At 46.6% G+C, this 27,452-nt stretch overlaps 1 protein-coding gene across 8 annotated transcripts in view; it reads left to right on the forward strand.

Moving 5' to 3' along the window:
- LOC147109494 (ryanodine receptor 3-like) overlaps positions 1 to 27,452 on the forward strand; it is a 506,629-nt gene that overhangs the window by 323,283 nt on the left and 155,894 nt on the right. For all 8 annotated transcript variants that reach the window (XM_086003490.1, XM_086003491.1, XM_086003492.1 and 5 more), the window contains 6 exons: positions 8,045 to 8,166; positions 8,879 to 8,928; positions 10,544 to 10,604; positions 10,712 to 10,950; positions 13,435 to 13,516; positions 24,564 to 24,694. In XM_086003490.1, coding sequence (XP_085859616.1) covers positions 8,045 to 8,166; positions 8,879 to 8,928; positions 10,544 to 10,604; positions 10,712 to 10,950; positions 13,435 to 13,516; positions 24,564 to 24,694 — 685 coding nt within the window. The remainder of the gene's footprint in view (positions 1 to 8,044; positions 8,167 to 8,878; positions 8,929 to 10,543; positions 10,605 to 10,711; positions 10,951 to 13,434; positions 13,517 to 24,563; positions 24,695 to 27,452) is intronic.

The raw sequence follows: 27,452 nt of genomic DNA on the forward strand, positions 1-27,452 counted from the left end.
ATGAAGATTGCTAAAGTGGTGACTGACGGTGATGAAAGATCATTTTTAATTTTGCTGATCCAAACACTGGAATTTGAGTTCAGATTATGGTTAAATTAAACAAGAAGGTTAGAACAATGATTCAAGTATATTTCAATTAGACAACGAATGGTCCTGTGAGAATTTTCTTTACATAGAATTACTTGGAATACACAGCACAGAAACAGGCCGTTCGGCTCAACCAGTCCATGCTGGTTTGAAAGATTATACAGTGCACTAAAAAAAGTGTAAATAACAGCACTGTTTTGGTGAAATTATTTCTATCAGTAATCTGCTGGTTTAAGTACTGTAATATCAACTGCAATTTATATTGGTATAGCACCTTTAATGTAATAAAATGTCCCACGGTAATTCACATAGGATGGAGCAGACCAAGTGACAGTAGAAGAAGTAGGAGAACTTATCAAAAACACAGTTGAAAAGATATTGAGGAGGCTTTTAAAGATGGAAAGTAAGTTGCAAGGTAAAGAGGTTTAGGGAGGGTGCTGCAAGAGTGTAGGACCTAAACTGGTCAAAGCTCAAATATTAACATGTATTATACTACAACTTTAGCTGCACAGCAATGCTAACGTTACAGTGTAACTTGAGAGCTAGAGTCTACCCTGACTGGAAAGAAGTGGTGTGAAACTTCCTAGAGAAAAATAATCTTGCACTGCTTGGGTTTGACAACACATGAGCCCAGAAATTTGGGTCCCAACGCGTGAGTACGCACGGGGTACTCACGCATAGGCCCAACGAAAGTGCTGGTTTCGTGCATGCACTGCGCATGCACGGGAAACCGGCACTTCCGTTCCCCTGAAAGAAGGGGTTGACAAGTGGAACGCGTACGCCGGAGAGGCAGCGCGTGCATATCGAACTTACTTTTTTTTGCAGGTTTTCCGGGAGGGTAAGTCTCCAGCAGTTACACTTTTAAAAAGCAGGCGCAAGGCCTGCTTTTAACAAAGTAAGTGGTGAATTAATTAAAATTAACATTTTTTCCACAGGTTTATTATTTTTAAATACTTTAAAGAAAGGTAAGTTTATTTATAGCTCTGTTAGAAAATGTAATTAATTTTTTCAAAAATTTAAATTATTGTTTAAAATAGTTATTTCATGTAATTTATAGTTATTTTAAAAATGTGATTTAAAAAAAAATGTATTTGAAGTTTTAGTGATGTTTTGGGGCTTATTAGTATTTATAGGTTTGACAGCTCTTCCTGTCAAACTTACGAATGGAGCATTCCCTGCTACCATTGTCTCTCCATGGCCCACGTGATCCCAGGGGACGCATCGAACTAACTGCGCCCCTGGGATACGCAAGCACTGCGCGCCGGCAGTTGGAGGAGGCCCAGGATCGGAATCCCACACGGGCCCACAGCTCAATGGCCGGCGCGCAAGGTAAGTGCAGGTCGGGGGCTTGCATCCGCAGGAAGCCCCCGACCCGAATTTCTGGGCCATTGAGTATAAGGTCTGTGCAATGTCCAACGTGGTTTGCAAAGTGCTGAGGGTTTTCAGGAAGAAAGGCTGTGTGCATCTTTGTAAACATGCAGGAGAATTGCCGTTCCAGCCATATAGTATAAATAGGGTACTGCCTGATGAGAACATACTCTGCACCAGCCAGCCTCAGATTGATAGCTTTTAAATGAATGCACCAATAACATACATTTCACAGAATGCAGCGTGGTATAGAATCATAGAATGGTTACAGCACAGAAGGAGGCCAATCGTCCCGTCGAGCCCGTGCCGATTCTCTGCAAGAGCACTCCAGCTAGTCCCACTCCCCTGCCCTTTCCCCGTAACCTGCAAATTTTATTCCTTCAGGTATTTATCTAATTCCTTTTTGAAAGCCATGATTGAATCTGCCTCCACCACCCTCTCAGGCAGTGCATTCCAGAACGCAACCACTTGCTGTGTAAAGAATGTTTTCCTCATGTCACCTTTAGTATAGCACCTTATCTGCCAATCACCATAAAGCTGTGTCCTCTGGTTCTTGATCCTTCCGCCAATGGGAACAGTTTCTCTCTATCTACTCTGTCCAGACCCCTCATGATTTTGAACACCTCTATCAAATCTCCGCTCAACCGTCTCTGCTGTAAGAAGAACAACCCCAGCTTCTCCAGTCTATAAACGCAACTGAAGTCCTTCATCCTTGGAACCATTCTCGTAAATCTTTTCTGCACTCTCTCTAAGGCCTTCACATCCTTCCTAAAGTGCAGTGCCCTGAATTAGACACAATACTCCAGTTGAGGTCGGACCAGTGTTTTATAAATGTTCATTATAATTTCCTTGCTTTTGTACTCTATGCCTCTATTTATGAAGCCCAGGATCCCATATGCTTTTTTAACTGCTTTCTCAAACTTTAAAATCCATTATCTGAGTTATAGTTTTTTTCTCAAAATATCAAACATTTCAATACACCATGTGGAGGGTTAACCGCAGTAGTTAGCCATCAGATTTTATTTTACACTTTGGAAAACAATTATATATCAAATTGTTTTCACTTGGAAACAACAACAACTTGCATTTATATAGCGCCTTTAACGTAGTAAAACGTCCCAAGGCGCTTCACAGGAGCGTTATCAAACAAAATTTGACACCGAGCCACATAAGGAGATATTGGAACAGATGACCAAAAGCTTGTTCAAAGAAGTCGGTTTTAAGGAGCGTCTTAAAGGAGGAGAGAGAGGTGGAGAGATTTAGGGAAGGAATTCCAGAGCTCTGGCCTAGGCAGCTGAAAGCACGGCTGCCAATGTGGAGCAATTAAAATCGGGGATGCGCAATTGGTCAGTGGAGCGCAAATATCTGCGGGTTGTAGGGCTGAAGGAGATTACAGAGATAGGGAGGGGCGAGGCCATGGAGTTATCTGAAAATAAGGATGAGAATTTTTTAATTTAAGCGTTGCTGGACTGGGAGCCAATGTAGGTCAGTGAGCACTGGGTTGATGGGGGAACGGGACTTGGTGCGAGCTAGGACATGGGCAGCAGGGTTTTGGATGAGCTCAAGTTTATTGAGGGTGTGATATACCTATCAATTCAGTCCATGAAAAGCGACGAGTTAAGGTAGTAACTATAGGTTTTTATTGGCTAAATAACAGAGCCCACCCTCGTGGGTGATCGGTTCCAACAAGGAAGAATACTAGCCAAGCGGTCACCTTTATACCTGGGCAAGCAGGCGGAGCCATGGGCGGAGTCAGCTGAGGTCAGCCCAGGTATAAAAGCGTGCGTGGCAAGAGGTAACCTTGTGTAGTGATAACAACAGTGTAAACAGTGATAACAACAGTGTAACAATAGTGAACGGTTGTGAACGATAACAGTGGTTTACCACATTCACCCCTTGTTTAAAATTGAGTCCGGCGGGGTGAAGTGTACTACTAGTTCATGTATGTCAGTCTATCAGGAGGCCTCGTAAGCCTTTCTGATCGGCGCAGCAGCGGCGGCGGTGGTGCAGTATCCGATGTTACTGCTGGTGTCTGCGTGGCCGACGGAGGCTCCTGGGGTTCCGGCATGCCACCTACAGGAGCTGGATTTGGGGGAGTGGTGGGGGGTAACGGTGGTATCTCCGGGGTGCCCGAGGGTGCGAGGTCTCGCAAGGAGACTGTGTCCTCCCGCCCGTCTTGGTATGCCACGTAGGCGTACTGGGGGTTGGCGTGCAGGAGGTTCACCCTCTCGACCAGGGGGTCCGTTTTATGGGTCCTTACGTGCTTCCGCAGCAGGACGGGCCCCGGAGAAGTCAGCCATGTTGGTAGCGAGGTTCCCGTAGTCGACTTCCTGGGGAAAACGAACATTTGCTCATGAGGGGTGGCATTAATGGCAGTACAAAGCAGTGACCGGATGGAATGGAGCGCTGCCGGGAGGACTTCCTGCCAGCGAGAGGTTGGGAGGCCCTTAGACTTTAGGGCTAAGAGGACGGCCTTCCAAACTGTCTCGTTCTCTCTTTCCACCTGGCCGTTCCCCCGGGGGTTGTAGCTGGTGGTCCTGCTCGCCGCAATACCTCTCGCCAGCAGGAACTGGCGAAGTTCCTCGCTCATGAAGGATGAGCCCCGGTCGCTATGTATATAGTTCAGGAACCCGAACAAGGCGAAGAGGTCGTTCAGGCATTTGATGACCGTGGTGCTGGTCATGTCTGGGCAGGGGATAGCAAAGGGGAAACGGGAGTACTCGTCAATAATGTTGAGGAAGTACACATTACGGTCAGAGGACGGGAGGGGCCCCTTAAAATCGATGCTCAAGCGCTCGAAGGGGCGGGTGGCCTTGATCAGGCTTGCTCTGTCCGGCCTATAGAAATGCAGTTTGCATTCGGCACAGACTTGGCAGTTCCTGGTCATGGTCCTGACCTCCTCGATGGAGTAGGGCAGGTTGCGGGCCTTAATGAAGTGGTAAAGTCTAGTGACCCCGGGGTGGCAGAGGTCGTTGTGGAGGGTCCGCAGTCTATCAACTTGCGCGTTGGCGCATGTACCTCGTGATAGAGCATCAGGGGGCTCGTTGAGTTTACCAGGCCGGTACAAGATATCGTACTCGTAGGTGGAGAGCTCGATTCTCCACCTCAAGATCTTGTCGTTCTTGATTTTGCCCCTCAGCTTGTTATTAAACATAAACGCAACCGAACGCTGGTCGGTGAGGAGGGTAAATCGTTTGCCTGCCAGGTAATGCCTCCAGCGTCGTACCGCTTCCACAATTGCCTGGGCCTCCTTCTCGACAGAAGAGTGTCGGATCTCAGGGCCCTGGAGGGTCCTTGAGAAGAAGGCAACAGGTCTCCCCGCCTGGTTTAGGGCTGCAGCTAGGGCGAAGTCGGATGCATCGCTCTCCACTTGGAAAGGGATGGACTCATCCACTGCGTGCATTGTGGCCTTCGCAATGTCTCCTTTTATGAGGGAGAAGGCTGCGCATGCTTCTGGTGTCAGGGGGAAGGAGGTGGACTTCATGAGGGGTCTGGCTTTGTCCGCATAATTGGGCACCCATTGGGCATAGTAAGCGAAGAGCCCCAGGGTTCTCTTCAGTGCCTTTTGACAGTGGGGAAGGGGAAGCTCCATGAGGGGGCGCATTCTTTCGGGGTCGGGGCCGATGACTCCGTTCTCTACTACGCAGCCGAGGATGGCAAGGCGCGAGGTGTTAAATATACATTTCTCCTTATTGTAAGTGAGATTCAGCCGTTGGGCCGTACGGAGGAATTTCTCCAGATTAACATCGTGGTCCTGCTGGTCGCGGCCGCAGATGGTGACGTTATCTAGATAAGGAAACGTGGCCTGCAGCGCGTTCTGGTCAACCATCCGGTCCATCTCCCTTTGGAAGACCGAAACCCCGTTGGTGACGCCGAAGGGAACCCTAAGGAAGCGGTAGAGGCGGCATTCGCCTCGAAGGCGGTATACTGGCGGTCCTCAGGGCAGATAGGGAGTTGGTGATAGGCCGACTTAAGGTCGATGGTGGAGAATACCCGGTACTGTGCAATCTGGTTGACCATGTCAGATATGCGGGGAAGGGGATATGCGTCCAGCTGGGTGTACCGGTTTATGGTTTGGCTGTAGTCGATGACCAGGCGGTTTTTATTGCCGGTCTTAACGACTACGACCTGGGCACGCCAGGGGCTGTTGCTCCCCTCGATGATGCCCTCCTTCAGGAGACGCTGCACCTCAGAGCTAATAAAAGCTCTGTCCCCGGCGCTGTACCGCCTGCTCTTGGTAGCGACGGGCTTACAGTCGCGGGTGAGGTTAGCGAACAAGGAGGGGGGCGGGACTTTGAGAGTGGAGAGGCCGCAGGTGGTATGCGGCGGGCGGTTTAAAAACTGCTGGTTGTAGACTGTGAGTGGGGGGAGGGGTCCACCGTATGCCAGAGTGACACGTTGGAGGTGGCATTGGAAATCCAGTCCTAGTAGGACGGCAGCGCAGAGCTGGGGCAGGACGAGAAGTTTAAAGTTTTTATATTCCGTGCCCCTAACCGACAGGGTCACCACACAGTAGCCGCTGATGTCTGTTGAATGGGACTTCGCCGCCATCGAGATCTGATGGCGCGTTGGCCGGACAGTGAGGGAGTAGCAGCTCACCGTGTCTGGGTGAATAAAACTCTCCGTGCTTCCGCTGTCGAACAGGCAAGTCATGGCGTGGCCGTTTACTCCGATGTCCATCATGGACTTGGACAGATGATGCGGGAGGGCTTGGTCAAGCGTGACGGAGGCCAGTGTATGGCTGAGTGAGCAGCTGTAGTCTGCAGGTGAGGCGGTGGTCGGGTCTGGAGACAAAACGGCGGCCGAGTGCGGCGAACAAAATGGCGGCGCCCATGAGGCGGATCCCCACGAAGTTGGACAAAATGGCAGAGAAGATGGCCGCCCCCACAACTCACATGAGGCACTGCTGGCGTCTGTGGCCTTGATCAAAGATGGCCGCCCCCACGACTCACATGATGCAATGCTGGCATCTGTGGCCTTGATCAAAGATGGCCGCCCCCACAACTCACATGAGGCACTGCTGGCGTCTGTGGCTTTCCCCCTGCAGGCGTTTACGAAGTGGCCTTTCTTTTCGCAGTCGCGTTCCTTGCAGGGCAGCGCGCCCTTTGATGTCTCGCCTGGCCACAGAAGAAGCAGCTGGCAGCCCGATCGCGGAGGTCCGCTGCCGAAACAGGTCCCGGGGGTGGCGGTCCCGATCGATTCCGGGACACCGACGCCGTAGTAGGTCCCAGGGGCGGCGGTGCGAGGGGTATTGCGGCCGGAGTCGGGCCCGAGTCCCAGGGTCGCGCAGCACTGTACCTGGAGTACGCCTCGAGGTCCCGATGGGCCACTTCCAGGGAGCGAGCGAGGGCTGCAGCTGTTTTCAATTCGAGGTCCTTTGATTCGAGCAGTCTTTGCCGTGAGTAGTCGGACCGAAGGCCTTTCACGAAGGCATCGCGGATGTTTCCTTCAGTATGTTCTGCAGCCGTTACCGCTTTAAAGTCACAGTCCCTGCCGAGTGTTTGTAGCGCCCGTAAAAATTCATCTACAGACTCTCCTGGCTGTTGCGAGCGGGATCTTAGGAGATGTCTGGCATACATTGAATTTACTGGGCTCCGGTACTGCTCTTTTAGCAGGTTGAGGGCGTCCTCGTATGTAGCAAGGTCCCGGATGAGTGCAAATACTTTAGGGCTCACCTGGGCGGTCAGAACTCTTAGTTTGGATTCCGGAGGCACGCCGGAGGCTCCCAGGTAGGATTCGAAGCAGCTCAGCCAGTGTTCAAAGTCGAGGGCTGAATTCGCTGCCTGTGGGTTTAGATCCAGGTACGGCGGTCGGAGGGCTCGCAGCCAGGTCGGCTGCTGGGGCTGTTGTAGCTGGCCGTTTGGCTGGGGCTGTTGTAGCTGACCGTTTGGCTGGTCGTTTGGCTGCTCCGGTCCATACATTTCAAAATTTAGCCAATAAAATTGATATACCTATCAATTCAGTCCATGAAAAGCGACGACTTAAGGTAGTAACTACAGGTTTTTATTGGCTAAATAACAGAGCCCACCCTTGTGGGTGATCGGTTCCAACAAGGAAGAATACTAGCCAAGCAGTCACCTTTATACCTGGGCAAGCAGGCGGAGCCATGGGCGGAGTCAGCTGAGGTCAGCCCAGGTATAACAGCGTGCGTGGCAAGAGGTAACCTTGTGTAGTGATAACAACAGTGTAAACAGTGATAACAACAGTGTAACAATAGTGAACGGTTGTGAACGATAACAGTGGTTTACCACAGGGTGGAAGATGGGAAGCCGGCCAGGAGAGCATTGGAATAGTCGAGTCTAGAGGTGACAAAGGCCTGGATGAGGTTTCAGCAGCGGATGAGCTGAGGCACTGACACTTTTTTATCACTTGCTTTCTGAACTCAATTGTCCTATGTGAAAATATTGTATAATCTTAACCATATAGACTTCTAATTAATAAGGCTTGTCCATGCTTACATTACTATCTGAATTACATTTACATTCAAGGGGATAGTTAGCCAATAATTGTTATAATAATACTTGAATAAAGTACATCCAATTTAGAATCATTATTCAGTAATTGTAACTTTAAAAAATATCTATTCCAGGTTCTGCTTCCTCTGATTGATGAATACTTTAAGAATCACTGTATGTACTTCTTATCCTCTCCAACCAAGAGTCTCAGCAGCAGTGGATATGCATCCAACAAGGAAAAGGAAATGTTAGCAAGGTGGGAAGATGCTTTGTTTAAAACATGTACTGTGGTGTGGTGTATCGAGGCTTCCAAAGGCTTTTGATAAAGTTCCACATGAAAGGTTATTAATTAAACTCAGATGTGGGGATTCAGGGAAAGTCCTGGGAATGGGTGAGAAACGAGCTGAAGGGTGGGAAACAACAGGATTGGTTTGCGAGTGACCCCTTCCATCGGACAGGGGGTGGGAGGAGCCAGCGGGCAGGTGAACCTTTTTGAAGTCAATGGAAAGGAAAATCGGGTGGATTGTGCAACGGGCATCTGATCCGATTCCGGCAGATTTACGTCCCAACCCCAAGTTGAAAGTTCTGCCCGTGGATGTGAATGCACCCTAAAAGAGAGCAAGCCGGTTCTCTAAATATCTATGTCAGACATGCTGTGTGATGAGAAAATAATCTTCAAGTATACAAAATGTTGGCTACAATTAAAATTGATCTGTAATAAGGAGAAAAGGAAGCCTTAGTTTGACTGATAATTGATGAAACCAAATTTAAGGAGCTTCATGTTTTTTCTACATTATTGCTCTGACTTTAATTTCATGGAAATGGGAGTTTAAAATAGCTATGTTTGAGACTTTAATTTTCCAATATTCTTGTTATATTGTTTTTGTTAATAACTCAGTAACAGAGGGAATATTGCTTTAACTGTATTTCTGCCTCCTGTTTTCCTTTTCTGTGCTCTCCTGTTCTAGTATTTTCTGCAAACTTGCAGCCCTGGTCAGACATAGGATCTCACTCTTTGGTAAGCAGTCTCTTTACAGTCTTTACTTTCTGCAAGTTATATCAATTGCATCAAGCACAGGACACCTGAAATATGTGCCCCACGAATATAGCAGTGGGACAATGCCTGCACAGTATGTTTTTGTGCCTTAAAAGCAGGTGCAGTGCATACCAATTTTTACCCCCGTGTCTCTCAGGTCTTCTGAATCAGCTTCCTCCAATAGGCCTACAGGAAATGGGACATAATGGCCAGTATATTCCTTTTCACCATATTAAAAAATATCTTTATTTTAAAGCAAATCTGCACTAATGGGTGCTAAGCCAACCCAGTGTGTTGCATGTATCTACATCATGACATTACTTTGCATCATGGCGTAAATACACTGGCCAGCCGAACGAGCTCTGTACATTTACAAGGCAGACCAGGGAGAATAATCTCTTTAGGATATTGAGAGCAAAATATATTCAGTGTTCTATTCAAAGTCACGTGATCCTTAAATTGAAAAAGAATTTGTGATTTTACATTCATTTAAAAAAAATACATAATATTCAAATGAGGTAAGCTGGCACCCGCATTTTTAAGACCAATTTTGACTTTGGATGATAGTGTAAAACAGGCAATCTCAATTCAGCCACCCTTTATACATCTCTCCCAATTTTGGTTACCATTCAAGTCAATGGGCGGCTGAATCGATATCGCCCATTTTACACTATCACCCAAAATCAAAATTACCCCACCTGTATAATTGATACCCTCACACCTGAGCACTGTAACATTATATAAAACTTGATTTTTTTATTCTGTTTGACTACTATTTGTAAAACAGCATGTTTCCTGGTTGTCTGGATTTCATGAATTGACACCGAGGGGGCAATTTTCAGCTGCCAACTATCCATTTCTTGCCTGAAAAATGGGTGGCAATCAGTTGAAAATTGTGGGGGTGGGGCAGCTCGGTCATCCCATTGACATCCAGATCCTGCTTGATGCAATTTTCAGGCGGGCCTGTAAATGGGCGAGCATCATGCCATCCTGCTTCTGACAGGACACTGCTTAAGTATGTAAATCAGGATCCTACAGTGGTTGCAGGACACCGGTTGCAATTTTCAAGTACAAATGGGCAAAGTGCGTGCCATGCATACCCAGCACATTTGTATATGTCATTGAGTGCTGGAGGCCGCTCATAAACCGGCTCAAGAAATGTTTTATTTTTATTTTTTGTGGGACTGGGTGAAGCAGGAGTGCTGCTCCTGGGCCCACAAAGAAACTTTGGCCCACTGCCAAACATTGCCTCCATCACACCTCCCAGGCCCGACCTGCTGGATGGCCCAGTATGAGAGCCAGCTGATTTTCTGTGACATCACATCAAGCGAGCTACAGCGGGGCAATCCTTTGACTCCTGTCGCTCGTCGGCAACATTTAGTCCCGAACCTAAAAATGGCTTGGGCCTACCGATGCCATCTTTGTGAGGTGGGGCTGCTCCGCCCACTTTGTGCCCATTTTGGGTGACATTGAAGATCGGTTCCTACAGTTTTAAGATGCTGTGTGGGGCATCAACAGTAATTGCAATGTAGCATTTGCATAAATAGGCAGGGTAATATATAGATGTTCTCACGTATTTCATTGATTACTTCTAAAGGCACTGATTCTGGTACAATGGTAAACTGTTTACACATCTTGGCACGGACACTAGACCCCAGGTAATTTTGGCACTTCTTTACATTTGGTCATTTCATTATTTGTCTTTTGATGCATTTTAAGCGACATTGGTTGGAGTTGTGCAATTATCCACAATTGTGCTTTTCAGAACTGTTATGAAGTCTGGCTCAGAGTTGGTGAAAGCTGGCTTGCGTTTATTCTTTGAAAATGCAGCAGAAGACCTGGAAAAAACGCTGGAAAATCTGAAACTTGGAAAATTTACACATTCACGATCTCAGCTAAAGGGAGTCACTCAGAACATCAATTACACAACGGTAGCTCTAATACCTGTGCTGACTTCACTATTTGACCACATTGGCCAACATCAGTTTGGAATTGACTTAATCTGTGAGTAACCTGGTTTATCAACATAGAATAATGCTATAAGCTTCATCATTGTTTGAGCTGTGAACACCTTACTCTGACTCCACACTTTATTTGTAACTTTTAGATTGTATTAGTCTAAATCAGAAATAGACTGCAGTTAGAATAATGGGCTGGAATTTGCAGGAGCAGATGTGTCTGGTTAGACTTTTTTCTGCACCCTTCAGCTCAAAAATATTTTGTCCTGCAAGTTGCTGGCAGTGCGAGCTGATAATGGCACGCGAGGGCAATGGGACATCTGAGACCTTGGTGAACAATGGGACCAACAGTCTCACAATAGCAAAACACTGCGGATGCTGGAAATCTGAACTAAAAACAGAAAATGCTGGAAATATTCAGCAGGTCAGGCAGCATCTATGAGGGAGCAACAGAGTTAACGCTTCAGGTCGACGACCTTTCGTCAGAACTGGACAAACAGTATGTCTCCTTAGCCAATGAGATTTAAGGATTGAGAAGTAAACAGAGGAAGGACTGAGAAGGAGGGCAAATTAGCTTCAAATCGGGTATGGAAAGTGAAATAAAGAGAGGGAAAGAAAGATTGGATTAAGAGAGAGAAAAAAGAGACAGGAAGGAAAAGAAAGAAAAAATTAAAACATTTTAAATTTGACATTTTAAAAATCTGCAACAATAATTCACTACCTGAAATAATGAGACTCCACACTTTTAATTGTTCACTTTCTGGGCCAGAGAGGTTGATTGGCAGTCATCAACAATTATCACATTGTTAAAAGGGTACTTTTGCTATTAATTACTAGACTTAACTTTCTGTGATGAGTTTAATGGGCAATTAATGTGCAAATTCAGCAACTTCATGAAACTCATGAGGAGGTTAATGGCAAGATGCCGCTTTTGTGAAGTTAATGATAAATCATCCAGAAACTTGTGACGATTCGCAATTCATAGGATATCTCTTCCTTGCCACAAGTTGCTGGCCAATTTGCGTATTAATAACAGCGTGTGTCGTTCACACGCCATGATTTTTACAGCAAATTCCAGCCCATTATGTTCAGTTTTGTGAATCTTACTTTAGGAAGGATGTCAAGGCCATGGATAAATAGACTTAAGATGAAACTAGAGTTATGAGGAGAGTCCAGAGAAACTGGAGCTCTTTTTGTAGCAGAACAAAGCTGGTTACAAAGTGATCTGATATTTGTTCAAAATTACAAGGAGATTTGATAAGGTAAATAAGGAAAAATGATTTCCAATGAGCCAGTAACCAGGCATAAATTTACGATCATCAAAAGCACAAAGGGTGAGGTTAAGAATATTTTTTACACAGTGGGTTCTTAATCATGGAATCAGAACGAATGGTGGAGGCAGAACCCAATATAGCTTTTAAAAGGGAGGTGGATAAATATTTGAAAGTTACATTTTTTGAAACGGTATGTGAAAAGACCAGGAGGATGGGACTAAGTGGATAGCACTTTAAGAGTTGCCAGAATGGGCATGATAGGCCATTTTTTTTGCTGGTTACCTGCCAGCACCTGTTCCCTTTGCCCTCCTCCCGCGGGGTGCCGGCCGCGATCGGGCAGCCCGGCACTTCTCTTGAGTGCCAGGCTCTTTTGTCAGCACCCCGCTCCCTGGTGGCCCAGCTGGGCCCCAGTTCGCGCTACGCAAGGCCCCGCCCCTTTAATAAGGGGAGGAAGGCCTGTAGTACCGTGGCGCAAGTGGTGCTGCGGCACGTAGCGCCGTGATATTGAGCTGGAGCACCCCACGAGGGAGGGGGCGTGGTACCATTGAATTTCGGGTGCGGGGCGCTAACTTTTTCGGGGCGCTAAAAGTAGCAAAGTTAGCGCCCCAAAGGGGACGCGACCCAATTTTTCCCGGTTTCTGTTTTTGTACTCCACCCAGATGATACTTAATCCCTCAGCAGCAAACATGAAAATCTACCCCATAGATTCATAGAATTTTGTAGCACAGAAGGAGGCCATATGGCTTATCGTGCCCGTGCTTCACCAGGTTTATCTAGTGCTGTGCTTTAGGTGGCATCTGTGGAGAGAACTCAAGAAGGGTCCACACCCAAAATGTTGAATGATCTGGCATCTCTATAGATGCTGCCTGGCCTGCTAAATGTTTCAAACATTTTCTGTTTTTGTGCTGCATTTATAGTTGCTACATGTGGGGCAGCACCATCTTGGACAGGAGTCCAAAAATCTAAGAGTTCAGTTTACCAAACGAGGCAGAGCCAGACATTTTGTGTAGTTACTGGCGTAATGAATGTACAGAGAACAAGAACAGTGTGGTTTTTACAGTACTTGAGACCTAGAATGGTATTTCAGAACTGCTGCCTGAATATAAATGTGCTATAAAATGAGGATGGCTGGATCAGTATTGAATGAGTATGGTTTAATTTAGTATTTGGTAATGATTTGCTACAATTAGTACTGTGATAGGAGATTGCCTGATTGAGAGTTCTAAACTCATGGATTTATTGTATTCTGTTTACAGTGGATGATGTCCAAGTGTCATGCTATAGGATCCTCTGCAGCTTGTATGCCTTAGGAACAGGGAAGAACGTCTATGTTGAAAGGTAACTCCAACATCAACTGCCATTTTAATCAGATTTAGAATCATTAAATTCCGAAGACTCTACAAAACATAGACGTTGGTTTTTTGAACAAACCCAGTTAAATGTAAATTGTTATCAAATAACCAGCATCGCTATCATTCCAATTATCTCACCACTGATAGTAGATTCATTGATGGCAGCAAAGTAATGCTAACGTTTATAGAGGCAGTATGCACTACTAAACAAGTAGGCCCAGAAAATCACGGCAATTCTGCTGGTGTTGCAGACCACCAGGAACCTCCACCGCTGGCTGTCCCTGACGGACTTTCTGACATCAGGAGGAGGTTCCCTAATTTAGCTGCCAATGGACACCTGTGGCACTAGGGGTGCATACAGGGCACGAGACGCAGAGAGTCCATGTCCTTACCCCTGCCTCACCCATACAACAATGGCCATGTTTGGCATGGGCAGAATCTCCGCTCCCAACAGGCCATAGAGAAAACTCTTGGGGGTGGGGAGAGGGGAAGGTCCGGACTTGGTGTAACCAGATCTTAGCTTAGTTTCCAGCCATTTCAGCAGACTCCAACCAAAGTTATCGAACGGCTGTGGATTTTCAGGGCCGTGGTATTGGCCTGCACTTCTGATCGCGGTACTGTCTCCAACAGCAACATAAGTACTTGCCAGGGTGGGCTGAGTAACCAAAGTGTTGATATCAGCCTCATTCTGGCCAGCAAAATAGTTTTTTTTACTCATACTGTCTTGAACAGTTCATTCCCTACCCATTCTACAGCCCCAGGCTAAAAGTAGCATGCAACAAACTGAAAACAACAGTGCAGGTACAAGCTTCCATGTGCACAATTGTTCAAATGTGGTACATGCACTATAGAAACTCTCCCCAATACAAATGGAGTAATTTCTGCAGCACTGGGAGGCACAGAGGCACTAATGGCGAGTGGGACTGATTTGTTTCCTATGGACTTGTACTTTGCATTTTTATTATCTGTGTCTTGGAAAAGTGGACTTTATGCACCAGTCGCCCACATTTTCATTGTCATTGGGTTCAGTCTCCATAGGCCTGCTGAGCTTCTCTACATACAGGTACAACACCGGTAATCCGGCACCCTCGGGACCAGGCCAGTGCCGGACCACTGAAAATTCCGAACCACTGAAGGTGTCGAAAGTCACCACAAACACCGCCACCACCTGCTCCTCCTCTTCCTGCTGCTGCCCTCCCTGTACCACCGCCCACGGGCTGCTCGGGCTTGGGCTCCATCGCTCCGCCGAGCCGTCGGTGATGCTGCGTGGTCCAGGCGCTGATCCTGACCCGGCGGCGGTCCCGGGACCCAAGCCGGACCCATCCCAGGGAGGGAATGTGACAGCGGGACCTTCCTCGTGCCGGACCACTGAAGGTGCCGGACCGTCGGGTGCCGGATTACCAGTGCACTACCTGTATTACAAGCACATGGGATTTGGCTCCCTGTATTTAACTTTCTGCAACAAGAGGACTTAATCCAATGATCAGATGCATGGACCCAGATTGCCATGGGTCTGTGACCCTGTCAGTTCTCTGCAAATCAGACTGCAGTACTTTGGGTTTAGGAGTGCAACTAACAGCAAGAGAACCATGCATCTGCTATTGGCTGCATTCTTCTACTGGTAAAGTACCCACTGATGTCAAACAAGCATGGGAAATGAAAAATGAAGCAAAGTAGTATTGTATTTAATGTAAATAAAAGCACAATACCATGGATGCTGAAAACTTGAAATAAAAACAGAAAATGCTGGAAATACTCAGCAGATGAGGCAGCATCTGTGCAGAAAGAAACAGAGTTAAAGATTCAGGTCGATGACCTTTCCTCAGAATATTTATTGCATTTAAGGTGTTCTTTCATACTTCCTAATGGTAACAAGGAGCTGGTTGCAAAGCAGTGCTGTGATGAAATATTCCATTCACCACTGCCTGTGACTGAGATCGGTTTCAGTGTCATTTCCCTTCCCCCAGACCTCATTGTATTGTGTACTGGAATGTGCTGTATTGTATACTGGAATGTGCTGGAATGTGCTGTGTGTAGGGCTCCGCCCATACCTGGCCCCGTTTGTAAGCTAGCTTCAGTCTGGCCTCAGTCTCCAGAAGGAAGACATCTCTCTCTCTTACGTGTTACTTTCTAAGTTAATAAAAGCCTTGTTTTTGTTCTGCTAACTTCGAGTCTCGGAATTATTGAGGCACATCAATTTTATTAACTTATTTTTCAACACTATGGATCAACTCCTGAAACCCGAACGTTTGGATTTGGATCAACATGCTCCGGACGCATCAGCACGCTTCGGACACTGGTTTGAGTGTATGGAATTCTTCCTGGACAATTCCGCAGCCATCAAAGACGCTACGGACGCTGCGAGGATGAGACTCGGAATTCTGCGGAATTGGGTAAGCCACCGGGTTTACCCCCTCATCCAAGACGCCGAGACGTACCTGGCCGCCTGCGACATCTTAAAGGCGCATTACCAGCAGCCTACGAATGAGGTGTATGCTAGGCACCTGCTCGCTACCCACGCACAGCGACCTGGGGAATCGGTGGAGGAGTTCCTAAGCACCCTGAAAATGCTTGGCAAAGACTGCAAGTGCCGAGATGTAAAAGCCGCAGTGTACACTGACGAGCTTGTTCGCGATGCCTTCATCACAGGCCTCAGCTCCACTTACATCCGGCAAAGACTGCTGGAAAAAACGGGGTTGGACCTGAAACAGGCTGCGGACACCGCGCGATCCCTGGATGTGGCCCAGAGAAACTCGGACGCCTACTCTTCAGCCCGCGCCGTCCACGCCGCCACGTGTGCACCGAGGGCGCCGCCATCTTGGAAGGCATCTTCCCCGCCCGACAGCCCGACACCGGCTGGGCCCCGCTCTCCCCCCAGAAGCCCTACGACAGCCGCGACGCGTCAGGGACCCAACTGCCACTTCTGCGGGCAGCCAAAGCACACCAGAAACCTGTGCCCGGCGAAAGGCACCACCTGCTTTAAGTGCGGTAAGAAGGGGCACTTCGGGAAGGTGTGCAGAGGGAACCCCGCCGGAAAACCAACCGCCGGAAAACCCGCCACCGCCGCGTGTGCGCCGTGGGAGCGGCCATCTTGGACGCCATCTTGCCCGACCTCGTGGGGTCCGCCATCTTGTGAGCAGACAGCGTGGACGCCATCTTGTATCGATCAGGGCCCTACAGTGGCATCGGTCACAGTGGACCAGACCAGGTCGCACCCGCTATCCAGATCAATGGTGGACATTGAGGTAAACGGGTGCCGGGTTAAATGCTTAATTGACAGTGGAAGCACGGAGAGCTTTATCCACCCAGAACTGGCACAACAACTCTCCCTAAAGATGGTCCCTACTCAGGGTACCATCTCTATGGCTGATAAAACCCAGACATCGACCATTCTGGGTTACTGCACGGTACAATTGTGCGTTAACGGAACTGTATATGATAATTTTAAAGTATTAATCATGAAGAACCTATGTGCGAGCGTGATCTTGGGCCTGGATTTCCAGTGCAACCACCAAAGCATCACGCTCAAGTACGGTGGGTCCCAGCCGCCCCTCACAGTGTGCGGTCTGGCTACCCTGAAGGTAAAGCCGCCTTCGCTATTCGCGAATCTTACCCCTAACTGCCGGCCAATAGCGACCAAAAGCAGGAGGTACAGCTGGGAGGACAGGCGGTTTATCGCGACCGAGGTAGACAGGCTCCTGAAAGAGCGCATTATTGAACGCAGCAACAGCCCGTGGCGCGCCCAAGTGGTAGTGGTAAGGGGTAGCGAGAAGAAACGGATGGTGATCGACTATAGTCAAATGATCAACAGGTACACCCTACTAGACGCCTACCCGCTACCCCGCATATCAGAAATGGTGAACCAAATCACCCAATACCGGGTGTTCTCCACCATCGACCTCAAGTCAGCGTACCACCAGCTCCCTATCAGACCAGAGGACCGCCCGTACACCGCCTTCGAGGCGAACGGACGTCTCTACCAATTCCTCAGAGTCCCCTTTGGGGTGACGAATGGGGTCTCGGTCTTCCAGAGGGAGATGGACCGCATGGTCGATGAACACCACTTGCAGGCAACCTTCCCCTACCTCGACAACGTCACCATCTGCGGTCACAACCAGCAGGATCACGACTCGAACCTCGAGAGGTTCCTGAAAACCGCACAAAAACTCAACCTCACCTACAACGAGGACAAGTGCGTTTACAACACCACGCGCCTCTGCATACTAGGCAGCGTGGTGGAGAATGGGGAAATCGGGCCAGACCCCAACCGATTGCGCCCCCTACGGGAGCTGCCCCTGCCCAACACTCCCAAAGCCCTGAAAAGGTGCCTGGGGTTATTTTCTTATTATTCCCAATGGGTCCCCAACTACTCCGACAAAGCCCGCCCCCTCTTGAAAGCATCCTCTTTCCCGCTCTCTGCTGAGGCCCACGCCGCCTTCAAAAGCATTAAGCAGGATATTGAGTGGGCCACGCTACAGGCAGTGGACGAGAACACTCCATTTCAAGTGGAAAGTGATGCGTCTGACTTCGCCTTGGCGGCCACCCTCAACAAGGCGGGGCGGCCCGTAGCTTTCTTCTCGAGGACCCTCCAAGGGCCTGAGGTCAGACACTCCTCCGTGGAAAAGGAGGCCCAAGCCATCGTGGAGGCAGTGCGCCACTGGCGCCACTACCTAGCCGGCAAACGCTTCACCCTACTTACCGACCAGCGGTCGGTAGCATTTATGTTCAATAATAAACAGAGGGGGAAGATTCTTAGGTGGCGGGTCGAGCTCTCCACCTTCGAGTACGACATCATTTACCGGCCAGGGGCCCTTAACGAATCCCCTGACGCCCTCTCACGAGGGATGTGTGCCAGCGCCACCGGGGATCGGCTACAGACCCTCCACAACGACCTCTGCCACCCAGGGGTCACGCGGCTGTTCCACTTCATAAAGTCCCGTAACTTACCCTACTCGATTGAGGAAGTTCGGTCCCTGACCAGGAACTGCCGCACTTGCGCTGAGTGCAAGCCTCGGTTCTACTGCCCAGATAGAGCCCACTTAATCAAAGCTACACGGCCCTTTGAGCGGCTCAGCTTAGATTTCAAGGGCCCCCTCCCGTCCGTCGACCGCAATGTTTACTTCCTGAACATTGTGGACAAATACTCCCGGTTCCCATTCGCCTTCCCCTGCCCAGACATGACCAGCGCCACGGTCATTAAATGCCTCAACAGCCTGTTCTGCCTGTTCGGTATGCCGAGCTACATCCATACGGATAGGGGGGCGTCCTTCATGAGTGAAGAGCTACGCCAGTACATGCTGTCCAGTGGGATCGCCACGAGCCGTACCACCAGCTACAACCCCCGGGGTAACGGCCAAGTGGAGCGAGAGAACGGGACAGTATGGAAAGCAGTCACTCTAGCTCTAAGGACCAAGGGCCTCCCTATCTCCCGCTGGCAGGAAGTCCTCTCGGATGTGCTCCATTCGATACGGTCGCTATTGTGTACGGCCACTAATACCACACCTCATGAACGAATGTTTGTCTTTCCCCGGAAATCCACCTCAGGCGTATCCATGCCGTCATGGCTCTCCACCCCAGGTCCGGTACTCGTGCGAAGGCATGTGAGGGGCCACAAGACGGACCCTCTCGTGGAGCCAGTACACCTACTCCACGCCAACCCCCAATACGCATATGTCCGGCACGCCGACGGAAGGGAGGACACCGTGTCCATAAAAGACGTCGCCCCAGCTGGCATCGACAACAACCACGGCAATAGCGGCAACGACGATCACAGCAACTCTTACCCACCCACTACTCTTCCATCACCCCCGGAAGAACACCGACCAACGGCACCCCCACCAACTACCCCTCCAACAACCCTGGCGGCACCCCCGGCAGAGACCCAGGAGGCTACCGGGGACACCCAGCCGACACTCGCGGCACCGCAACAGCCACGTTGGTCGCAGAGGACTATCAAACCCCCGAACAGACTAAATCTATAGAAGGGGTGAATGTGATGAAATATTCCATTCACCACTGCCTGTGACTGAGATCGGTTTCAGTGTCATTTCCCTTCCCCCAGACCTCATTGTATTGTGTACTGGAATGTGCTGTATTGTATACTGGAATGTGCTGTGTGTAGGGCTCCGCCCATACCTGGCCCTGTTTGTAAGCTAGCTTCAGTCTGGCCTCAGTCTCCAGAAGGAAGACATCTCTCTCTCTTACGTGTTACTTTCTAAGTTAATAAAAGCCTTGTTTTTGTTCTGCTAACTTCGAGTCTCGGAATTATTGAGGCACATCAAGTGCCATTACAAATATAATGCAAATTGACTCTGTGGTGTCATTGCAGAACAAATGGCATTGTCTAATTGCTGTTCCATCAGTGCCTAGCTGCTTTCTTGTCTAAAGTTAGTTATTTCAGACTATTTAACGTCAAAGTGCACTGCACTTGTGCACCAATATAAAATGTACTTCTGCAATCTTTTTTAAATTTCCTTCAAAATTTTCAACGTTAGATATTTTCTATCCTCCTGGTTACTAATGTTAACTGAAGGTAGAAATTCTTACCAGCGAAACTACTTTCCCCACTGAGAATTGAGGGAGCAGTGGGCCAGTAAAAAGAGAATTAGTGACCAGTCCTGCTCTCTACCCATTTCCCACTGTACGCAAGGTTCTAGATTTAGTTGTCTTTCTTCCACACAGTTCACAAGAGCTCCATTAGGCGGGAAGATTTTATTAAAATCAGGGCATCGTAGGTAGTCCACAATTTCTCTGCCCTGTTCCCACCCAGTGCTAAATCCACCTATTTAAAGTGAACGTCAAATACCAGAAAGAGTAACACCTGTAAAGATGAGTTCCCTTAAATATAAGTGCAGGTGAAAGTCCTGCCCCGCCACACTTCTGGCAGCAGAGCAGGTGTTCCAGAATTTCTACTCCATTTTTCCGACCATTCCATTGCAGATATGGGGATTGCTTTTGGTGCTCCCATCACAGGATTTCATGCAAGGGGACAAAAACAAACAAACCAGAGAGATCAGATGGCACCACAGCTAGACTGCCCGCACCTGCCATTATCCCAGCAATCATTTTATTGAGGAGAACTATCTGCCGACTCTGGTTCAGCAGGAAAGTACATACACAGGCTGTGCATCTGCTGCATGGAAACCCGCAGCTCTTTCCTGGCTACAACAGAAGATAATGCAATATTGGCCCATTTGCTTCGCAGAAGTGAATCAAACAGATGTACAGTGTATTGTTTAGTCTCTTTCATCTAGTACCATTTCGACCAGGAAGTATTGTATTTGCTGTGGTTGAAAGCCAACCCCATAAATAATTTTGATTTAACCTGTAGGAGTTCCTTTTACATGTCTCTTTTTTCAGCTCATGCTGTTTTGGCAAAGTCTTGCAAATGTTTCAGTGACATAAACATTATCAACTGTTATGTAATTCTATGACACAAAAATGTCTCCCAATTTTTTGTTTAAAGCGCATAAAAATGGTCTCAGAATTTATAACTTAAACCAACACTAAAAGCTTACTGGAAAACTGGAAATAAAAAAAAAATCGCTAGAAAGGCTGTAAGTGTTCTATTGCGTAGGGAGCTTCCCTTAGGCCAACTCCAGAACGGTGAAAGGAGACCATAGCACAATCCCACCCTAAGCAGACAGTGTTATGCTCAATTTAATATTCTAATATTTGAATGAAACACACTTGCATTCTGTGCAAGAGCACCTTAGACTGTTCGAAAATTGTACTTGCCACAAAAGTTGTGGAGGTTTGGCATTATGGATGACGGCCAAATTTTCTGATTGCTTGTTCTGCTCCAGTAACACTAGCTATGATGACTGGAACATTGGCCCTAGTATATGTGAGGGTTGTTATGCTTGGGTGTATGCCAGTGTGAGTACAGGAAGAAAACATAACAAAAAGAAAGAACTTGCATTTATATAAACCTTTCACATCCTTGGGGTGTTCCAAAGTGCTTCACAACAAATGGGTTACTTTTGAAGTTCAGCCACTGTTGTTTTGTAGGTAATTCCGTGGTGGTCAGTCGTGGCACAGTGGTAGCACTCTTGTCTCTGAGTCAACCAACATTTAAAAAGAGATATCTAGTCATTATCACATTGCTGTTTGTGGGACCTTGCTGTGCACAAATTGGCTGCCATGATTCCTACAATACAACAATGACTATACTTGAAAAGTACTTCATTGGCAGTGATGCACTTTGGGACATCCTGAGGTCATGAAATGCAAGTATTTCTTTCTGTCTTCTGTTGCCTAGGCCCTAAGCTCTGGAATTCCCTGCCTAAACCTGTCCACCTCGCTACCTCTCTTTCCTCTTTTAAGACGCTCCATAAAACCTACCTCTTTGTCCAAGCTTTTGGTCACCTGCCCTAATTTATCCTTATGTGGATCAGTGTCATTTTTTGTCTTAAAATACTCCTGTGCAAGTTGTTGTTGTAAATGTGGCAGCCAATTTGCACACAGCACGGCCCCACAAACAACAGATGAATGAATAACCAGATAATCTGTTTTAGTGATGGTAGTTGAGGAAGGGATGTTGGCCATGACACCAGGAGAACACCCTGCTCCTCCTTCATGGGACCTTTTGCGTCTACCTGAACAGCAGATGGGTCTTCGGTTCAACATCTCATCGAAAAGACGGCTCCTCTGACAATTCAGTACTCATTCAGTACCAACGCTCCCTTTAAGCTGCGTGGTCGTGCAGCGCTCTGTAGATCTCGCGCAGCCAGCTCACCATGCGCAGTATTTTGAATGGGCCACACAGCCCCTTAAAGGAGCCGCGCATCCAAAATAAAATTTAAAGGGAACATTGCTCAGTAGTGCACTGAAGTGACAGCCTACATTATACAGAGATTGACACTGGGCTTCCAGCTCCACCTTCCTCATCCTGCCTAAACTATCAATGCTACAGTTAGAGGCTTGATGCTGCAGGGCCATGCTCTACATTACATAGTATTACATAGTGTCTACAGCACAGAAGCAGGCCATTCGGCTCAACTGGTCTATGCCTGTGTTTATGCTCCATATGAGCCTCCTCCCGTCCTACTTCATCTAACTCTATCAGCATATCCTTCTATTTCTTTCTCCCTCATGTACTTATCTAGATTCTCCTTAAATGTGCCCATGCTATGTACCTCAACTGCTCCATATGGTAGCAAGTTCCACATTCTAACCACTCTCTCAGTAAAGAAGTTTCTCCTGAATTTCTTATTAGATTTATTAGTAACTATCTTATATTTATGACCCCTAATTTTGAGCTCTCCCACAAGTGGAAACATCTTCTCTAAGTCTATCCTATAAAACCTGTTCATAATTTTAAACACCTCCTTTAGGTCACCCCTCAGCCTTCTCTTTTCCAGAGAAAAGAGCCCCAGTCTGTTCAGTCTTTCCTGATAGTTGTAACCTCTCAGTTCTGGTATCATTCTTGTAAATGTTTTTTGCACCTTAAATTGCAAATTTCAAGAACATGCGAGTACAGACAGTGTGTATGAGTAAATGAAAATACATCCTGCAGCTAGATTGCGTTTATAGGTTTTGCTATGTGAAGCCCCGTTAACATACCAGTGCAACAAGAGTTTTATTTTTAAGTTGCAGCTTGAATTTATGCCCTGCTGCAGAATGACCACGCATGGTAAACATTCAAAAAGCTCTGAGGTTGTCTTAGTGCTATACATGGGGCAGTAGAAATAGGTTAGTTAGAATTACTTTGTAGCATGCACACTTGGGACAGCTAGTTCATAATGGATAACTATTGCCTATTCTTACCAGTTTTCCTGAAGTCTGCCATCTTGCTCATTTGTGGTCAAGTCCTTTGCTATCTGCTGCCATGCATTTTATATGACATTTTTTATGCAGAGGATACATGGGCGTGCTAAAGTGGGCAGCTCTTCTTTCAGTTCATGGAGTGTCGCCTCAAGGGCTTGATCAGTAAATCTGGGAGCATGCTGTCTGGAGTTCTTTATTTTACTGCAGTCTTTATCTTTATCCATCTACACATTTCCTCATCAACCAGATTGCAATGCTTTAAATAGCTGCTGCAGTAGAGCTGCAAAGTCCCTAGCAGATGTAGAAGAGACAGTCTACTGTGAGAGCAAAGGCATTAGGAAAGTAGGTCGATCATGAATTTAAGACAGCAACAGCTGTGCAAGAAAAGTCAGTGGGATTAGCCACATTGAATTGTTTCTGCTCAAATCATATCCCCACACGCATTACTAGCTTTTTTTTTACAAAAGCAGGCACAATTTGAAATCTGTCAATGAAACTCAATACTCTGTTGGTTAATATGTGTAGAAGTTTGGTATTGGTTCTCAAGACAGTCATTTACTTTTCTTTAAAATCATAGAATAGCATTCAAACAGCTCATTCAGCCCATCGAGTCTGTGCCAGTATTTTACTCCACATGACCCAAGTCTAATCTCAGGCTCCTGCTTGCTCCCCATACCCTTTAATATTCCTGTATTTCAAGCAATTATCTCAGTCACGTATAAAAGAATCTACAGATTTTGCTTTAACAATGTTCATGACAGAATTTTTTGTGCTTACCACCTTCTGTGTAGAAAATTGATTTTCTAACCTCCCCTTTAATCTTTTTTATGATTATCCTAAATCTTACTGTCTTGCTGACCAGTGGAAACAATTTATCACTATTTACTGTATCATAACTCATCATAATCTTGATGACTTCTATGAAATCATTCTTTAAACTTCTCTAGTCTAATGAAAAGAGCCATAGCTTCTCAAGTCTCTCTTCATAACTGTAACCTCTTATCCCCAGTGCTGCACCATTTCCATTGCTTTTATATCTTAGTTATAAAGTGTTTGAGTTAAAGATGCAAAATATTTCCACTACTGAAATATTGTAATATAATTTATGAACTATACTTGTTGTCCTACTGTTCTGTTTTCAGCTATGACAACTGCAATTGTTTGAATAGTGGTACATATTTTTATATTTTAGTTTTACAGGAGTTATTTGCCCTTTATTTGATCCCAAGATGGCTTTACCATTTCTCTTTTGTCTTGTGTCACAGACAGCGGCCAGTTCTTGGGGAATGTCTCGCCACTCTTGCAGCAGCCATGCCGGTAGCTTTTCTTGAGCCTTCTCTCAACATGTACAACATGCAGTCAGTTTTCAATACAAAAACACCTCGAGAACGAATCAGTATGTAGCACTTTCTTTTAACAAAAATGTTTTACCGTTAACTATGCTCAGAGTTAATTTGAAAAGAAATACTAAATGTTGTGCAGTGTTTAAGTACTAAATAGTCTGTGTTAATGCATTCAGAATGTATTTAATCAAATGGAAATTCAATTTGCAGCATTATGTACAGAATTTTGTGCCTTATTAAATGTCAAATGTTTGCACTGCAACATATTTGTTCCTCTCACCTAGCAATTTTCCAACACTGCTTTCTTGGTTCGACAAAACAATGGGCTGGATTTTCTTCTCCTATCCTGTCTGAAATTGCTACATTGTTGCTGTCTGCCCCTTCCCTGCCTGTTGCCTGCGAATGACAGTGGGAACGTGGGGGCCCAGCTTCCTCGCAGATTTTCCTGATGTCCACCCATGTTACCGCTGTGCCCCTAGACTGCCATGTGGAAGGTGGCAGTAGGCCCTGGGAAACAGTTGCAACAGCCATCAGGTCCCCTAAGGGAGAAAGAGGGCCTCCAATCTGATCGCCACTAGCCTACCTGCATAGGGCTCACTCTACAAGGCTGCTGGGGCTCTTCTGCCCTTTTAAATGCCCAACGGCTTCTTCTGATGCTGCCACATTGATCCCGCTGCTGCGATTTTGCAGCCAGACACTGGCAGGCTCCCTCTTGATGCCAAGAATCCTACTTGGAGCCCGCCATGCAAGGATGATGAATCTTGACCGAGGAAACTGGATTGAGGTTACAGTGGTTTGGGAAAGGTAGGCAGAAGTCTCGTCCACTTGAACACTCCTACTCGGAGGAGAATCCAGCTCAATGAGTTCAGCACAATGTTTTCCTGCTTCCAAAATCAGAGAAATAAATATAGGAAACCTAAGAGTACTCTGGGGTTTACCAAACATTAACCTAAGAGGTATTGGCTGGAGACCTCATATGCCTGTAGAGCTATTGTGGTCAGCAGCGAAGGAACGGTGCTCGCTATTCACCTCGCTGGCAGCTGTCCACAAGGTTTTTGCGGCCTTTTGAGCGCAGACTTGCTCCAATCCAGCGACTGAGCCAGTGAGACGCCCTCTACAGGGGAATGAAGGCATCTGTGAGCAGGACAAAAATAGCGAGGCTCTTCAACCAATTAGATTAAAGAATCCTCATGGAGCCACGCAGTGTCTAAAGCAGGAAGTATAAATTAGATTTCAATCATGCACAGAAAGTGAAATAAAGTTTGGGAAAGACAGATGGGATTAAGAGAGAGAGATAAAAGAGACAGACAGAAAACGTTTAAAAATAATTAATTTTACTTTTTTTAAATCTCCAACACTAATTAACTTCTGAGGGAATGAGATTCCACACTTGTAAGTTTTTCAAAGCCAGCGAGGTTGTTTGGTAGTAATTATCACTTGCAGCAGACCTAACTTTTTCTGCCATCTTTAGTGGGCAAGTACCCCAAGTTCACACCGTTCCATGTCTTTCAGTGCTGAGTCTGTCACCAAGGACTGCAACAGCGCACCCTGTGGAGGAGCGGGGTATCTCTGACAGCAACTTCCGGATTTCCGCATTTAACTGCACATATGCAGACGCCAGAAGTTACTGTCCGATTTACTCTGTTATAAAGGTGATCGCTGTTATCCTCACTGTTATTCCTATTGCAAAATCCAGCCCATTGAGTTACAGTGGCCTAAGTCACTTGTGGTTTATTTCTCTGTAAATCCCACAATGTGAAAATGAAAAAAAGTTGCATGGCTTTAGACTTTAAAAAAATGTTAGCAATGCTCATTCTTGTGGAAATAATTTGGGCCTATGCCTATTGCAGGGGACAGAGACCCAGTATAATGAGTATTTACCTCTTTTTCTTGACCTTTACACCTGGTCATTACCTGGAGACAAAGGTCATGAATATTGGATTAATTGTTGCAATGGTCAGTACCAATAAGAAATGCGAAAAAACAAAAGTTACTCTATGTAAGGACATGTCGTCAATGAGATCAACAGACTTTTCTGAACATGCTTAGGTTCCTGGATGAAATAGCAAGAACTGCTCCCAAATCACTCATCAAGGCAAGTGAGTTAGAATGACAGATAGTCCTGCAAACTCCACCTTCTTGCAGGTTGTTACCACCAGCCTGGGCTTGAATTATTGTATATTTTAACAAAGTGATGCAAAAAAACTGCAAGTTTCAATTGTTTGTCACTCACAGAGAACTAAACCAAGAAAAAGCCACTAACGTAAAATGACTAAAGAATAAATATGAAACAGTAAAACTACGAATGTCTGTTGACACCACTGTGTCAGTCAATGAGTTGAAGGTGGGGTGGGACATATGGTAGGACTTGCAGCAAACAATCTATCTTAAAATAAACAAAGTCTATTTACTCAGCAGCCAGAGTCTATTTAAACAGCGCACTACAGTAAACAGAGTCTATTTAAAAAGAGTCCCTACGAACTACAGCAAACAGAACTCATGACCGAAACTACAGCAAAGTCTCCTGATAAAAGCAGGGTGATTTCTCCAGCAAAATGCAGTGAGTAGAGGATAGTTACATAATGCAAATTATGTGCATAAAATCAACCCCAGTCACTTATAGCAGTGCAGTATCCAGGCGTGATTGACACAGGAATTATCCAATCATCTCCATTCTGGCCAGGAATAGTGGTATCACTATATGCAACTGTGAAACTATTATAGTATTCCTACAGTCTGGATGATTTTCGTTACATATATATTCGTTCAGTTGAGCCTGATAGCTGCTGGTCATAGTTACAAATTGTTTCT

This window comes from Somniosus microcephalus, chromosome 12 (assembly GCF_052327205.1).
Source record: "Somniosus microcephalus isolate GS21.2 chromosome 12, FLI_Smic_1.0, whole genome shotgun sequence".
Taxonomy (NCBI): domain Eukaryota; kingdom Metazoa; phylum Chordata; class Chondrichthyes; order Squaliformes; family Somniosidae; genus Somniosus; species Somniosus microcephalus.